Source organism: Halichondria panicea, chromosome 1 (assembly GCF_963675165.1).
Source record: "Halichondria panicea chromosome 1, odHalPani1.1, whole genome shotgun sequence".
NCBI classification, from domain to species: Eukaryota; Metazoa; Porifera; class Demospongiae; order Suberitida; family Halichondriidae; genus Halichondria; species Halichondria panicea.
The window spans coordinates 14,708,330-14,723,377 of record NC_087377.1 but is presented as its reverse complement, the minus strand read 5'-3'; the positions used below and the strand labels follow the sequence as shown (position 1 = coordinate 14,723,377).

The 15,048-nt window shown below is 40.3% G+C and overlaps 4 protein-coding genes and 1 long non-coding RNA gene across 7 annotated transcripts; 4 read left to right on the top strand and 1 right to left on the bottom strand.

Moving 5' to 3' along the window:
• Positions 1 to 577: 577 nt before the first annotated feature.
• On the top strand, positions 578 to 3,096 carry LOC135352016 (uncharacterized). The gene is made up of 8 exons (XM_064551122.1): positions 578 to 1,043; positions 1,316 to 1,645; positions 1,711 to 1,995; positions 2,068 to 2,250; positions 2,339 to 2,542; positions 2,598 to 2,723; positions 2,799 to 2,929; positions 2,981 to 3,096. The coding sequence occupies exons 1-8, from the start codon at positions 959 to 961 to the stop codon at positions 3,044 to 3,046; spliced, it is 1,410 nt and encodes a 469-aa protein (XP_064407192.1). The 5' UTR covers positions 578 to 958; the 3' UTR covers positions 3,047 to 3,096.
• On the bottom strand, positions 1,281 to 2,557 carry LOC135352023 (uncharacterized). Its single transcript, XR_010399572.1, has 3 exons — positions 2,434 to 2,557; positions 1,548 to 2,384; positions 1,281 to 1,486 (listed from the first exon to the last, which is right to left on the bottom strand). It is a non-coding gene; the product is annotated as an uncharacterized LOC135352023 (long non-coding RNA).
• Positions 3,097 to 4,515: 1,419 nt separating the features above from the next.
• Positions 4,516 to 5,995, top strand: LOC135352462 (TNF receptor-associated factor 5-like). Its single transcript, XM_064551641.1, has one exon. It carries the CDS (start codon positions 4,516 to 4,518, stop codon positions 5,818 to 5,820), a length of 1,305 nt encoding a protein of 434 aa, XP_064407711.1. The 3' UTR covers positions 5,821 to 5,995.
• A 774-nt stretch (positions 5,996 to 6,769) lies between these two features.
• LOC135352000 (complement receptor type 1-like) lies at positions 6,770 to 11,070 on the top strand. 3 transcript variants are annotated; one of them, XM_064551098.1, is made up of 10 exons: positions 6,770 to 7,356; positions 7,408 to 8,638; positions 8,752 to 9,048; positions 9,156 to 9,434; positions 9,487 to 9,690; positions 9,738 to 9,938; positions 10,040 to 10,225; positions 10,328 to 10,450; positions 10,512 to 10,636; positions 10,688 to 11,070. In XM_064551098.1, the coding sequence occupies exons 2-10, from the start codon at positions 8,521 to 8,523 to the stop codon at positions 10,745 to 10,747; spliced, it is 1,593 nt and encodes a 530-aa protein (XP_064407168.1). In that variant the 5' UTR covers positions 6,770 to 7,356; positions 7,408 to 8,520; the 3' UTR covers positions 10,748 to 11,070. The 3 variants fall into 3 exon arrangements, 2 of the variants coding, with proteins under 2 accessions (XP_064407168.1, XP_064407176.1); XM_064551106.1 differs by lacking the exon at positions 10,328 to 10,450 and having other exon boundaries at positions 6,771 to 7,356; XR_010399561.1 differs by lacking the exon at positions 10,328 to 10,450 and having other exon boundaries at positions 6,772 to 7,356; positions 10,040 to 10,158.
• Positions 11,071 to 11,134: 64 nt separating this feature from the next.
• Positions 11,135 to 13,719, top strand: LOC135332911 (complement receptor type 1-like). The gene is made up of 9 exons (XM_064527872.1): positions 11,135 to 11,288; positions 11,600 to 11,932; positions 11,979 to 12,257; positions 12,317 to 12,520; positions 12,569 to 12,769; positions 12,988 to 13,173; positions 13,247 to 13,372; positions 13,432 to 13,556; positions 13,603 to 13,719. The coding sequence occupies exons 1-9, from the start codon at positions 11,135 to 11,137 to the stop codon at positions 13,660 to 13,662; spliced, it is 1,668 nt and encodes a 555-aa protein (XP_064383942.1). The 3' UTR covers positions 13,663 to 13,719.
• The last annotated feature ends 1,329 nt before the right edge of the window (positions 13,720 to 15,048 follow it).

Genomic DNA, 15,048 nt, shown 5'->3' with positions numbered 1-15,048 from the left:
TATTCTCGGCTATCTTCTTGCACAAAGTGGCAGGCATTTCAGGAAAGCAGCCCAAAGGCTTGAATGAGGTTGGTCTTCAATGATGTCTTCAATAGATCTGAGGATTCCAGGACTAATCGATCGTTAGTTTAATCTTGATAGACACTATTGTGTGGAGGGCGCTCCCACTCAACACATGAGGCCAAGCATATGCAGGTAGCAGGAGCACGCTAGTGTTGGAGGGTTGCTGTTTGCATCGTTATAATTATAGCTGTTGTTTGAGTTATAATTTCATAGTTCATACTAGCTTGTGGTGCAGTTCTTGTTTTTCACATTTGGTTTGGCTGATATCATAGCACACTATATACAGCAGGTACTTTGACATTAATCCTATATGTAATGTAATAATGGCCGGTGCATGCATGCACTAGCTTTAATGACCTATTTTCATAGCCTGCATGTTATCACAGTTACCATAATTATAGTTCACATTCCTTGGTCAGCTCTAACATAAATTTTTTATCAAGCTTTTGTACTGATACGATTACATCATTAGACATCTATAGCTGGACTACAGTAACTATATTCAGTACAATTGGGGTATAGTGAGTGATGATGCACACTTGGTGGTGGTACCAACTGGTCCCGTATAGAAGAAAATGGCCTATAGCAATGACACAAAATGCAAGTTGATGCTTATGGACAAAATAATGAGAAGTTGTTCATGCGCTGTGCAGACGGTAAGTTAACTACGAGGCCGTTGCAACAAAGAAAAATATTGGATGCAGTAGAACTAGGTCTATAATGAGCTAGTGTATATAATTACAGCTGTACGCGGCGGCTTTAATTGTGCACTCGATTTACTTATTGTGACTTTTTCGTATCTTTTAAATAGTTAGATCTAAATAATTGTATAGTCTCAGTAGTTTTATCTTTCAAAAATTATGATTCTTACCAATACAAATTTGCTTCTGTGAACATGGATATCTCTGAGTGTAAACTGCTTTGTTTTCAATGTATCTATTTCATTGTCAGTCACAGTCACTTCATTTCTACAGTCTCTAGTAAGTTAGAATGTCTACTATCTATTATTTGTGACAGTGTGTAAGCTCCTGGTGTAAGCTATAATTATATACATATAAAAGGTAATCATTGCTGAGTATATCTTCACATGCAGTCCATATAATAATTAAAGAGTCCACAATAGATTATGTACACGCTATAGCTAAAATCTATAGATCTGGCTTATATTGATGTTGTTCTATTCCTTTATACATGCATTGATAGGTTTATCCGTAAGCTATAGTACATACATGCATGTACACTTTGTTCACAGCCAACCAGTTGACATCCAGCAGTGGTGATGGTGTGGCATGCCCAAATGACCCTGTTGTCTTCACCTGCTCTGTTGGTAGAACTTCACTTTTGTGGAGAGTTGACCCTACACCTGACTATCTTGTGTCGGTAACACAGGTTATAACTTCTTCAACTGGTAGTATACCACCTGCTGGAGTTGAAGGATTCATGTTTCAAGCTGCTGTGGCTGCCACCAGTAATGGTACTCTTACCTCTACCCTCACAACCATCACTGAAGTGTCTAGGCTAAACGGCAGTGTTGTGAGCTGTTTGGGGGATATAACTGAGTCACTCACAATCAATGTAGCCGGTGAATGACAAAAAAATAGTAAATGCTGTTGTGTAGATCTAATAGTGTTATTGCATCTCAAACAGAGCCTCCATCTTCTCCATCTGCTCTGATAGTGACTTCTCAACAAAACCTAGTCAGGTTTTCCATTATCACTTTGAATTGGGACCCTCCCTCCTTCACTGGTGGTGTGTCTGTCATGTATATTCTCACCATTTCCCTAACACCTCTCTCCGGATCACCAGTCACCGTGGAGACTACCTCAGCACAGATAACCATCTCCTACAACACTCCCTACAATGTGTCTATCAGAGCTGTCAACTGTGCTGGAATGAGCAATGCCTCAATGTTGTTTACTACACTGTCCACAGGTCAGCAAGCATTAATGTGTCACTTAATTTGTAGAGTTTTGTTTAACTTACCTCTATTCTCAATCCATGCAGTTTCTTGTCCTTCCTCCCTCTCTACTGCTATTGGAGTGGTCAATGTCCAGACACCCAGTGTACCTACTGTGGACTCCACACTGACCTTCACTTGTTCTGGGAGTGATCAGATAAGAACCTCTATCTGTGGCAGTGATGGACGATGGAATCCTAACCCTGAGAATTTTGTGTGTCCAACAATCGGTGAGTTTCATAGTGAGATTGATCGCAGTACTGTAGTGCAGGATTTTTCCAGGTAGTGCTGTCACTTATTTTACTGTTGTATACACAGTCAACTGCACTGTTCCTGTTGAGCCATCCAATGGTACTATAGTGGACTATCATAGGTTGAATGAGACAGTGTTGGAGGGAACAGTGCTGACTTACCAATGTGACAATGGACTCTCACTGACTGGACCCATCATCATCACTTGCACTAATGCTGGAGTGTGGAGCACAGAGCCTGACACCATCATGTGTGTACTTGCAATTAAACGTGAGTATATTTCATTTACATATCAAAGACATGTGTATAAAATGGCCTATTATAGGTGTGCCAGTAACTGGTGCGAGTATTGCTGCTGTAGCTGGAGGTGTTGTTGGCGGTTTGTTTGTGGTGGTACTGATTGTTCTGGTGCTCATAGTTCTCTTATTCATTATCACAAAGAAAAGAGAAAGTGAGAACATTGTTTGCAATCGTACAGAAATCCTATTCAATCTATAATAATTTCGTATATTAATTTTTTGATTAGGCTCAACAGATAGCCAAATGTCTGTTGAAGTTCCAAAAGCCTCAGCTGGTCCGGTATACGAGGAAGTTGATCTAGCAATGGCACCAAGAACACAAAACATTCAAGTGGAGTCTAATAAAGCTTATGGACAAGTGAGAGATTAGAGATTATTTGATTTGCAAATAATGATTATCCTACTCCAGTCGGCCAAGCAAAACATTGAGCTGCAGTTGAATCAGGCTTATGGAGAAATTGGATACATGAGTTGATATAGTAACTAAATTGCAATCTGAACTGGTGTTTATTTTGTTCATTGTAGTTTCTGTCAACAGTTTTGCTTTCTGAATAGTATCGTTATGATAACTAAACAAACAAAACGGTTAACCAACAAAACATTGCCACATAATTAGTGAATATAGCTATTAATTAATCTTTAATTGCTTCTTTCAAATAATATTATAGCCGTGCTAACATTAATCCAACTGCTTGACTTAATGTCATAACTCGGTAGCTCAGAAGCTGTGAGTGCATGGATGGAGTAAAACACGTGCAAATCAATTTGTTGCACATGGACCGTGTATACATTAATGCCTAAAGTGCAATAGTACATGGCTCCAATAGCATGCAGAATAAGTTTTGTAGAAGTATACATATAAAACTATGTCTATACAATTATAGCGAACCTATAATTATTATTTTACTAGCTGTGCTCTAACGCTTCAACACATCAACCTCCTGGAAACACTGCTCAAACTGGTGTGAGGATTTGTAATGGCGTGAGGTTATTATAAAGTACCGAAAGCTCTTCAGTTTGTGAGTGCTCTATAAATACGTCACATGGTTGAGATTCAATTGTGTGCCAGTGCTTTAAGGGAACACAGCACCTAAAATTAATGACCCCAAAAGCTGATACTTAATAAGAAACTTTCGAAGTGATTCCCATACAACATTTGCTTGTGTTTGTGTTGCACTCCGTGATTCCATTTATTGGTGAGTTTAACCATAGATTGAAGAGCCTAACTCTTACCTATGGTTAAACTGGGTGGAAGCCAATCAATCAATACAGGTTTACTGCAAACACTTTGTCGTTTGTTCTACATGCTATTTTTAGTCACAGTGAGGTTGTCTAGTCAGCAATCACAATTAAATGCAATCTTATAACATGCATGTATACACTGTCAACAAATTCTATAGTGGTCTAGTTCAATGAGATTAGAGATGAATTCGAAGCTCATTATAGTTCTGGCTGGCTTCAGCACTAGTATAAGAAAGAATATTCGAATTATGTTTCCTTACAGTACTTTATGCTCTTTAAAGCCCAATATTCAGTGAGTGTGGAGAGACTATGTCCAATGGAAACAGTCACTTTCACTTGCACTGCTAATGGAGATGCCTTAATTGAGATAGTGTCTTCAGATAGTACTATCGTACTATTAATTCTTGATAAGGCTATATATATTATAAAGAGATTCACATGCATGTGGCGGGGTGCATGGAAATCAGTAATTTCCATGAATCCTCATATTCTGAGTACTATAGACAATGAATCCAATTTCCTAAAAACCACAGACAATGAATCCAATTTCCTAAAAACCACAGACAATGAACCCTCATTTTCTGAGAACCTATAGACAATGAATCCAATTTCCATGAATCCTCCTTTTCTGGGAGACTGTACATGCAGCATGCATGCGCAGAGGGTATAAAAACAAAACAACATGCACACAAGCACACATGCATGCAGTGCACAAACATTATCACCACACAAACGCAAGACCAAGTGATGGCTACTCCAATCCTTGAACAATTGTTTTTGAAAGAATTGCTTGCAAAGTACAAGTGTGTTATCTGTGCTAGTCTTCTAAACAACCCTCTTCTAACGGAGTGCTGTGGAGGACATTTCTGCAACGATTGCCTGAACAAATGGCTCAAATCAAACAAGACTTGCCCTCATTGCCGGAAAAAAAACTTCAAATTTATCGAGTCCAAACCAATGAAGAGAGAGATCAACGAACTTGAGATGAATTGTGGTAACCAAGAGTGTGAAGTAGTTACGACTTATAGCAAGTTTAATAAGCATTTGAGTGAATGTCCGTACGGAATTGTGGATTGTAGCAATAAATGCAGGGAGCAATTTAAGCGGAAAGATCTGGAGCAACACTTGGAAGAGGAGTGCGAAAATCGAATTATAGCTTGTGATTTATGCCAAACCGAGGGAGAGTATCACGAAATAGTAGGCGTTCATACTAAGGTTTGTCCTGACGTTAGTATCCATTGTCCCAATAAATGCGGAGCCTTCAATATAAAGCGAAAAAACGTTCAAAGCCACCGACAGAAGTGCAAGCTTGAGATAGTACAGTGCCCTTTTATTGAAGTTGGATGCAACTTGTCTCTGACACGCCAAGAGATGAATTTGCATGAAGTTTCAAGCCTTCAAGATCACTTAAAGCTTTCAATGAAAACTAGTGCTACAAACTACCAAAAGCTAAAATCCGAGCATGAAGAGCTTCAGCAAAAATTTGACACTGTTCTTTTGGCTGTTTCGAAAGAGCTGAGCTATCAAGACAAGAGCAGAAGCCAACAAGGTTCAATCCTCACAACAAGAAGACTGGATTGTATTCAAACGATCCTGACAACTATGCTGCTTCCGAATAAAGACGCCACACTTCACTTTACCAAAGAAAATGGCTCGATTCGCACTCCATCATTCCGCATACATCCTGGATACAAGATGTATATGAGGCGTGGTCAAGTAAAATTCAGTGTGGAACTTGTGCTTGAACGGAGCAATAACGATAAATTCCTTCCCTGGCCAATACCCAACATTATGACTATCACGTACAAGACATTATCAAATCGATACTACTCAGGACAAGCTCTCAACAAAGACAGTTTTGCTATACCGCTCTGCAATTATTGCACCGATGTCGATCTGACATATTTTGAACCAGGACAAAATGAAAAACCAATTTTGACACTATTTTGTCCAGTTGAAGATGATTTATATGCTAAAATTTGCATAACAAAACATGAATGTAGATAGCCACAGATTGCTTTGACTCGTCACATATTCTAAGGCAAGATGAAGTAATTGGTCGCCAAATATTACTGCTGTGAACGAATTTAGTATTATAGTCTTAGCTATAAATGTACAGACTTAACACTAGACTGAATCATTATCTGTGTATTAGAGGATAGATGATTATGCTAAAATATGTATTCTTGTGTCCTGAAAATATAATGGCACTTCGATAATTGATAAAATAGCATGCATGCAGAGGAGGTACGACAACATTAATCTCGCTAGAATCAATTACCTTCGTAAGAACTCTCAGTGGAAAGAGCAAACAAGCTTTTCAGACTTCTACTGTTGTCAGAGAAGACGGCAAGAGAGGACATGTTCCATGGTAAAATTAGAACCACATGCACAAGTCATGTCATAGGAGTGCGAGTGGGGGGGCCACCCATAACGGAGAGCATGTATACGCTGTCAACAAATTCTAATGGTCGAGATTAGAGATGAATTCGAAGTCAAGAGAGAAACTGTTGTATCATGGTGGATTCACAATAGCAGTTTCCTTTCGGGACAAGGGTAATCTTGGACAGTCCTGACCAATTCGGGACAGTTGGCACCTATGTGCTTCGTGCTGCATGAGGCCTGATTCATAGAATCAGTGTGATGGCTGTGAGACCAGTGGTATACTACTGTACATGCATGAAATGTGTGTGTGTGAGGAGAGCTGCATTCAGTAACTGGCACTGCATAGACTGTGAAGACCATAGAAGACTGTATTGGTGTATTTTCAGAATGCACTGTCACATAATGTTACCGCTGTTGCGCGTTAATGGGGGGGCCTAAAATTTTAAGAGGGGGCCTAAAATGTTAAAATTCTAGGCCGGGGGGGGCCCAATCTCATGGGGGGCCTAAAATTTTATGACACCGGCTCTCTCATGCTCAACGTCAACGTAAAGGCTCTTAAAATCCTAGCCTCGATCCCAGGCCGAGTTTTCGCTTTTATAACGGTTAGGCAAACAACTGGGCCTGGTACTAGTTGTCTGCGCATGCGTCAATCGTTTGTCAGATTCTGACGAATGGATATTCTCGTTCACTTTCGTGACATTTATATTCGTGTACTATCGTGTACTAGAAGTCAGTTCCCGTTTTATCATTAATTGGAATGGCTCTTAGCTGAAGCTTCTCTCTTCTCTGAAGCTTATTCTGAAGACTGAACAACAAGGGAAGAGGTATAAAGCTTTGTCAAGCTTGTTAAGGTCAGATATTTTTGTGTGGGCCCTATGGCCGGCTATGCTATCAAGTCTTGTTCATGTTTGGCAAGAATGTAGGTAGACTATAGTTTCATCATTAATATGGTGGATCAAGTGAAGAGTGTGAGCTAGAGAACTTGGTGCTGCTATCATCAGCTCGTCGACAATGACACTATAACCGAGAAATTTAATATGTATAGATCTACATGTATTTAAAATGTCTACTTCTCTGTACAGGAGCAATGGCTAATATCCAGCTATCCCAACAGTGCTCCTCTTGGCTATACTAACGGACGAGACTGGACAGTTTGAGGTAAGGGTTTAACCGTCTTTGGTTTCTTTTAATATTGTCCTATACTCACAGACACAGGACTGGAGTATGACCTGCTCATTCGAGCGTTGCTGGGTAGCTCAGAGACATCAAGAGAATCTACGTTTTCTCAAGCAATGAGTTACGAGTTGGGGCCTAGAATCAGAGAAGTCCAGCAGCCTGCTAAATCTTTTTGAAACGTAATTTGAAGGCATTCAATCATCCTGAAGTTGCCCTGGGTCACTGTAATTGTGCTGCAGCACAACTGGCAACTCCCCAGGCCTTTGTGAAGCAGCTCCCTATGTGCATCTTTTGTGTACTCACTCTGTGCATTTTCTGTGTACAAATTTCAATTATTGATTTATTAAATATTTTTGCCGACCACAAATATACAATGAAAATTTGACGCATGCGCAGACAACTAGTACCAGGCCCAGTTGTTCGCCTAACCGTTATAAAAGCGAAAACTCGGCCTGGGATCGAGGCTATTAAAATCCAAGTCCTCAGCTTCTCCAATCATCCCGCTTAAAATGTGGGTTTCATACTACGCATGCGCAATTACGAGCTCCTCCTCCTCCTCCTCCTATCAGTAAGAATAATATAAAACAGTGCAAGTTTATTATTATTATAACGAGTCGACAGTACAACTCCAGTTGAATATAGCTATCCAGGTAAGTCATGGGGTCACTCAGGTCTGTATCTGAATACTGTAATAACTAGATTTGGATATGTGCTGATCGCAAGTGAGGACACAGGACACTAGCTCTAGATCTGGTCCTCTTTGCCATTGGTTGTGGCTCTAATCCACTCTCGTCTTGATCAACTAGATGTACACCCTGTTTTTTTTATTAGTAGCCATTGGTGAAGTGGGCACATAATTATATAGTAGCAAAACTCTATAGATATACGGTGTCTCTTTATTGTCTGTCAGCTAATGTGGCCAGACTGCACGGTCTTCATACGTTTGCCCGTCCAGCCCCTCCCCCACGGCAACGGTTCCCGTTAAACTACTCCCCCGTGAAAGTCTGTGACCTGTACCGTGTGTGTGACATTCAATGATCATCCCGTAATTCCCGTATTTGTTAGCAGTTTTTGCTGTGTACGTTACATTACGTTACATTACGTACGTACGTGAGCCACTACAAAAGAAGTATAGGAATCAGGAGCATGACTAGTCGACTGGGGATCAGGAGTTCGAGTGGAATAGGCTCTAATCCACTGTCTCTCAAGTTCTACATAGATCTTGCTATCATATTCTGTTTATCTTCTCGGAGTGCCATCAGTGGTAAAACTTGTAGATTTAATATTAATAGGCACCTTTCAGTATTTCAAGTGATAGATCTAGAAGAGCCAACACAACTTTTTGTGCCTTTCTTTACTTTATTAATTCCTTTGCAGCACAATATTCAGTGAGTGTGGAGAGACTATGTCCAATGGAAACAGTTACTTTCACCTGCACTGGCGCTGGAACTTTCTTGAGATGGGAGCCATCAGATGTTACTCCCATCACTATCCTTTCCACCTCTGGTCTCAATGCACCACTAATGCATTCAGGTTACACTGTGACACTGCTTGCATTCAATGACAGTACACTAACATCTACTCTGTCAAGAACAGCAGAGAATGGGATCACTGTGTCCTGTTTGGGGTTTATGCCTGTAAGCACTATAGGATCTTCAACGATTCGTTTGGTTGGTGAGTTGCTGGTTGAGGTACGTACAGTTAAGTTACATTGTACACAGTTACATTCTGCTGATACTGAATAGCAGTTTATATTAAGTTTATCTATTATTCATAATTAGATCCACCAGGACCACCTTTCACCATCAGACACTCCACTCTGAGCAGCTCTGCCAATGAAGCTAGTGTGTCTGTACAGTGGAACCCTCCTACTGAGACTGGTGGTAGAGATGACCTCACCTACACAGTGACCATCTCACCTCCGGCCCAGCTCTCTGCAACTGTTCTCACATCCACCTCTGTCACTGTGACTGCTCAATACAATGTGGACTACACTGTCAGTGTTGTGGCTACCAACTGTGCTGGGAATAGTACAACAGCTGAATACAACTTTAGGATTAGTGAGTTGACATCGTTTTTAAACAGCACACTACACTGACCCCTCTCATGCAGGCGGCTGTCCTGTGTTGACTAACCCTATGAATGGAGCGTTTGAACCAGTCTCCAGCAGATTACCAGGATCAACAGTAACCATCCAGTGTGATGCTGGGTATGTGTCTGCTGTTACAATGGTGATATGTGATGATACACTAATGTGGAGTCCAGACCCTGAGGCTATTGAGTGTACATCACTACCCACACTCCCTCCTACAAGTTGTGAGTTGAGTTCTTGATTGTATAAATATTATTTTTTCTCCTCACAGCTCCAATGAACTGCAAGGCTCCACTATCCTCACCACAGAATGGCACCATCAGTGATCATTCAGTACCAGCTATTCCTGGTACTCATGTGACTTTCCAGTGTGACAATGGACTGTTCCCTGAGGGGATAATGACTGCCACCTGTCTAGCTACAGGAGAGTGGGACAAGATCCCAGGGGAGATCGTCTGCAGAAATGAGTCTAGTAAGTTACCTGGTTTATGGTTTAATGGTGTCAATTAACCTTTTTACTTTGAGCTCAAAGTTCGAATAGCGTAACGTTACAATTGTATTCTGTGTGCTCAGTTTCGTGTGTCCTGCCTGCCCCTCCACTCAATGGAGCATTACTCAACATTAACTCTCAGAACACCAACCCAACTGAGGGCTCAGTCATTACCTTCCAATGTGATCCTGGGTTCTCACTGGTGGGTGCAGTGACTGCCACTTGTAACAACTTTGGTCTCTGGGATCCTGATCAATCTCTATTGGAGTGTAAGTTCATTTATGCCTGTATACAGGCATAAATGAACTTACATAATATTATACTGCATATGGCCTATATGTATATGCTGCCGCATCTATATAATTATATAGGTGCGGCAGCTCCAACTGGTGGGAATATTGCTTCTGTAGCTGGAGGTGTTATTGGCGGTCTGTTATTACTGCTTTTTCTAGCAATGATAGCTCTCTTAATGATTATTGTCAAGAAAAGAAAAAGTAAAGGGAAATGAAAATTGTTTGCGATACACCGTATTAATTATGTGATTTGTCTCAATAGATAGCCAACAGTCAGGCAATGAAACTCCAAAAGTCCCAGCTGGTCCGGTATACGAGGAAGTTGGTCTAGCAATGACACTAAAAACACAAGACATTCAAGTGGAGTCTAATGAAGCTTATGGACAAGTGAGGTTATATTATAGATTTATGTAATGATTATCCTATTATATACTCTAGACGATAAAGCAAAACATTGAGATGCAGTCGAACCAGGCTTATGGAGAAATCAAGCACTGAACTGAACTGTTTGTTTATTTCAATAATAGTACGATTGTAGTTTACTTTCACTGTTGATGATCACAGCAGCTGGCTAAACCATTAATCTAGATTGTGTGGCTAAACAAGCATGCAGCATGCTATAATTATTCCTGCAATGCTATGGACCTCCTGACTGATGTCTATATAGGCCTTAGTTGGTAGATCAGGATCGAGCCTGAGAAATTGCCTATTATATATTCCATTCTTTTATTCTTGAAATAACAGCCTACAAATTTCCCGCAATATTTCTCAGTTTAAGCCATTGCAGTACAATTAACATATCGACCTCAAAATTAATCGTCAACAGTGGGGTACATGCATGTATTGTGCTGTTTAATGAGTGTCAATTTACTGGGATCCGTTACAATGATCTCAGGGTATCAATTAAAGTACAGTCACATGACTGGATGTTTGATGGATGTTATTGGCTATAGATCACATGATCAGCCATCTCACTTCTGGAGTTTAGATATACTTCTCATCATGACAGACACAGAGACAGTTTGGATTCTAATGGTTGGTGAGTATAGAAACTGTAGGACTGTCATATGAAAAGTGTATTGGCTAGTAAGTTACACTATAGACATTAAACTCTATAGTCTGATTATAAATAGGTCTGTATGCATGTTACTGCATGACGTTTAGGTAAATTTGGTATTTCTCTCAAAATAGGTGCATCAGTTTTATAGTTACAACATGGGCACTTAATTGGGATTTATGCATGGCATATTATTGCACTGAAGCACGAGCTAGGGCATAACTAATACCATGCAATAGTGAAGGCTACAAAACGTCACAATAATAACAATTAATGGTTGCATGCATGTATAGGTATGATACCGTTTGTGCTGGGTGGTTTGACACGTGACTACACTGGAACTCCCTGTGTTGGAGATGTGGTCTCACTCACTTGCACAGTGCCTGTTGATATGTCCACTTCTTTCTTTGAATGGGAAATCCCTGGTCAACAGCTTGTCAGAATTGATCAATCACTCGATGTACCAAACCAACGAGATCAGTACACTATTACCTCAGTGGTGTTCAATTCCACCAGTTCAATGATCACCTCCAGTTTAAAATTCCCTGCGATGGAGGGGATCACTATTGGTTGTCTTCCTGTAGGAAGGCCGGAGTTGAGGGAAGAACTCACCATACTGATAGCAAGTGAGGTTCTATAATTATCAACTTATATACAACATATACTTTGTAGCTACTCCGTCACCATTGACTGGTTTGAGTAACTCAATTTCAAGCAGCTCAGTCGATGGAGTTAATGTGACTATTGGTTGGGACTCTCCTACTGAGTCTGGTGGTAGAGATAACCTCACCTATACAGTGACCATCTCACCTCCGGCCCAGCTCTCTGCTACTGTCCTCACATCCACCTCTGTCACTGTGACTGATCAATACAATGTGAACTACACTGTCAGTGTTGTGGCTACCAACTGTGCTGGGAACAGTATAACCGTTGAGTACAACTTCAGAATTGGTACGTGGTTTGACAGCATCATAGCAATTTTTGTGGATAGTTCCCTAGCTCTCATGCAGGTGGCTGTTCTGTTTTAACCAACCCCATGAATGGAGCATTTGGACTAGTCTCCACCAGATTGCCAGGATCCACAGTAACCATCCAGTGTGATGCTGGGCATGTGTCTGTTGTTACAATGGTGACATGTGAAGATACACTGATGTGGAGTCCAGACCCTGAGGCTATTGAGTGTACATCACTACCCACACTCCCTCCCACAACTCGTGAGTTGAGTTCTTGATTGTACAAAAACTTATTTTTTCACCTCACAGCTCCAATGAACTGCACAGCTCCACTATCCCCACCACAGAATGGCACAATCAGCAGTCATTTAGTACCAGCTATTCCCGGTACTCAAGTGACCTTCCAGTGTGACGATGAACTTTTCCCTGAGGGGATAATGACTACCACCTGTCTAGCTACAGGAAAGTGGAACAATAAACCAGGGGAGATCGTCTGTAGAAATGAATCTTGTGAGTGATTTCCTAATGGTGAGAAAGAAAACATTCGTAAAATGTTTTATCCGGGACAATTAGTTAGTTATCAGGTAAAATGTATAGCAGTGAAAGCATAATTACATTCAAATTTCATCTCTCCATCTCTTTCAGCTTTAACTTCAAATAAAATAAAGCATTATGTTTTGCGTTCACTTGAATCATACACTTGTATACACATGCATGCATGCATGCAGTTTCGTGTGTCCTGCCTGCCCCTCCACTCAATGGAGCATTACTCAACACCAACTCTCAGAACACCAACCCAACCGAGAGCTCAATCATTACCTTCCAATGTGATCCAGGGTTCTCACTGGTGGGTGCAGTGACTGCCACTTGTAACAACTCTGGTCTCTGGGAACCTGACCTGACTCCGTTGGAGTGTGAGTTCAGAGTCTGCCTGCATGCATGTATATTATGCTGCATAATGGCCTATAATTATATATTTATATATAGGTGTGTCAGTAACTGGTGGGAACGTTGCTTCTGTAGCTGGAGGTGTTACTGGCGTTCTGTTAGTGGTATTACTGCTTGTCCTGGTAGTGATAGCTCTCTTAGTGATTATCATTAAGAAACAAAAAAGTAAACGGAAGTTTTTAATTGCGATACACTGTTTATAATTATGTGGTTTGTCTAAATAGATAGCCAACTGTCAGGCAATGAAGCTCCAAAAATCCCAGCTGGTCCAGTATACGAGGAAGTTGGTCTAGCAGTGACACCAGGAACACAAGACATTCAAGTGGAGTTTAATGAAGCTTATGGACAAGTGAGGAAATAATTATTATATTTGTGTAATGATTATCCTACTCTAGACGGTAAAGCGAAACATTGAGATGCAGTCGAACCAGGCTTATGGAGAAATCAAACACTAAGTTGAATTGAACTGAACTGTTTGTTAATTTCAATAATGGTACGACTGTATTCATTTCTATTGTCAACAGTTTGCTTTCACAGTTGTTTTTGAATGTATTTTTATGATCACAGAATTAATCGTTGTATATCCCTAATACAGTGAGGGTTCTACTAAGCAATGAGGGCTTCAAATTACGATATGAGTCCACCGAATTTATGGTTGACAAAATCTAACCAGTTGGCAGTGCTATTATAAGATAGTTACTGTGATGCATTCTTGCATATTATACCTTTGATTAGTGTGTAAAACTAGACAGTCCCTGTCAAGAGGGAGCTTAGAAAAATGATGTTTAGAGCTAACTATAAACAGTATAGTGTTACATGCAGTAGCAGATTGTCAGTGTGGGGGTGGAGGGAGACTCTATAGCAACATAAATCCAATTACATTACATCTACAGTAGTATAAATTTACAGCAGGGGTGACTGTGATTCCCAATTAATAAAGGCATGCACCCATGCACCATGGTTTTTGTTTTTCGTTTATGTTTTATAATATGAGGGGGGGGCTAATATCAGAGATTTTGCTAGTGAGATCTGATATTAATATCTAGTGAGCATTGTAAATTATATACATCAACACCAGTCACTAAAAATAATGAGCTACAGAATTGCTAGATCTACTTTGGCATTGCCATTGGATTGCGTGGGGCTGAGCTGTCTATATAATTATAACAAGGGCACAGGGCGTAGCCACCAAGATACAACTGAAGCCAGACCTTTGGAAGGTGCATGGCCTATCAGAGCATTGACAGTAATCTAATCACATTTTCTTCACCTTGTGATGCCCAAACCACAGGTAGGACTGAACACTTGTAGTTTTTAATTATCCATGTAAGCCCTCATTGATCATAGATGAAACCTCAAGTGCTGGCAAAAAATTCGTGGTCGGTTTCCTATAATGAATCGCCGAACAGGAAGAGATATTTATCAAAACCCCAGAGCTGTAGTAACCAACTTGCTAATTAAGTACTACCAGGAGAGGGGATCCATTCAATATTTTAGAGATATCTAGCCTGTCTTATAATTAAACCTAGACCTATTATTATAGTGAGAATTGCTAAAGTGTTGCCTCACTATAAATTATATCATTGTAGAGAACTAAATCTATAATCAACAAGTAATGAGCTACAGAATTGCTAGATCTACTTTAGCATTGACAATAATCATAATCACATTTGCTCCATCTTGTGATGGTCAAATTACAGGCATAATTATAGGACTGAATTTTTGTTCTATAATTATTATGCATGTAATCCTTGAATTGTCCATTAATCCTAGATGAGACTTCATCAAGTGCTGGCAAAAATTCATGGGCGGTTTTTGGGTTGGTCTCACGAGTTTGTTGT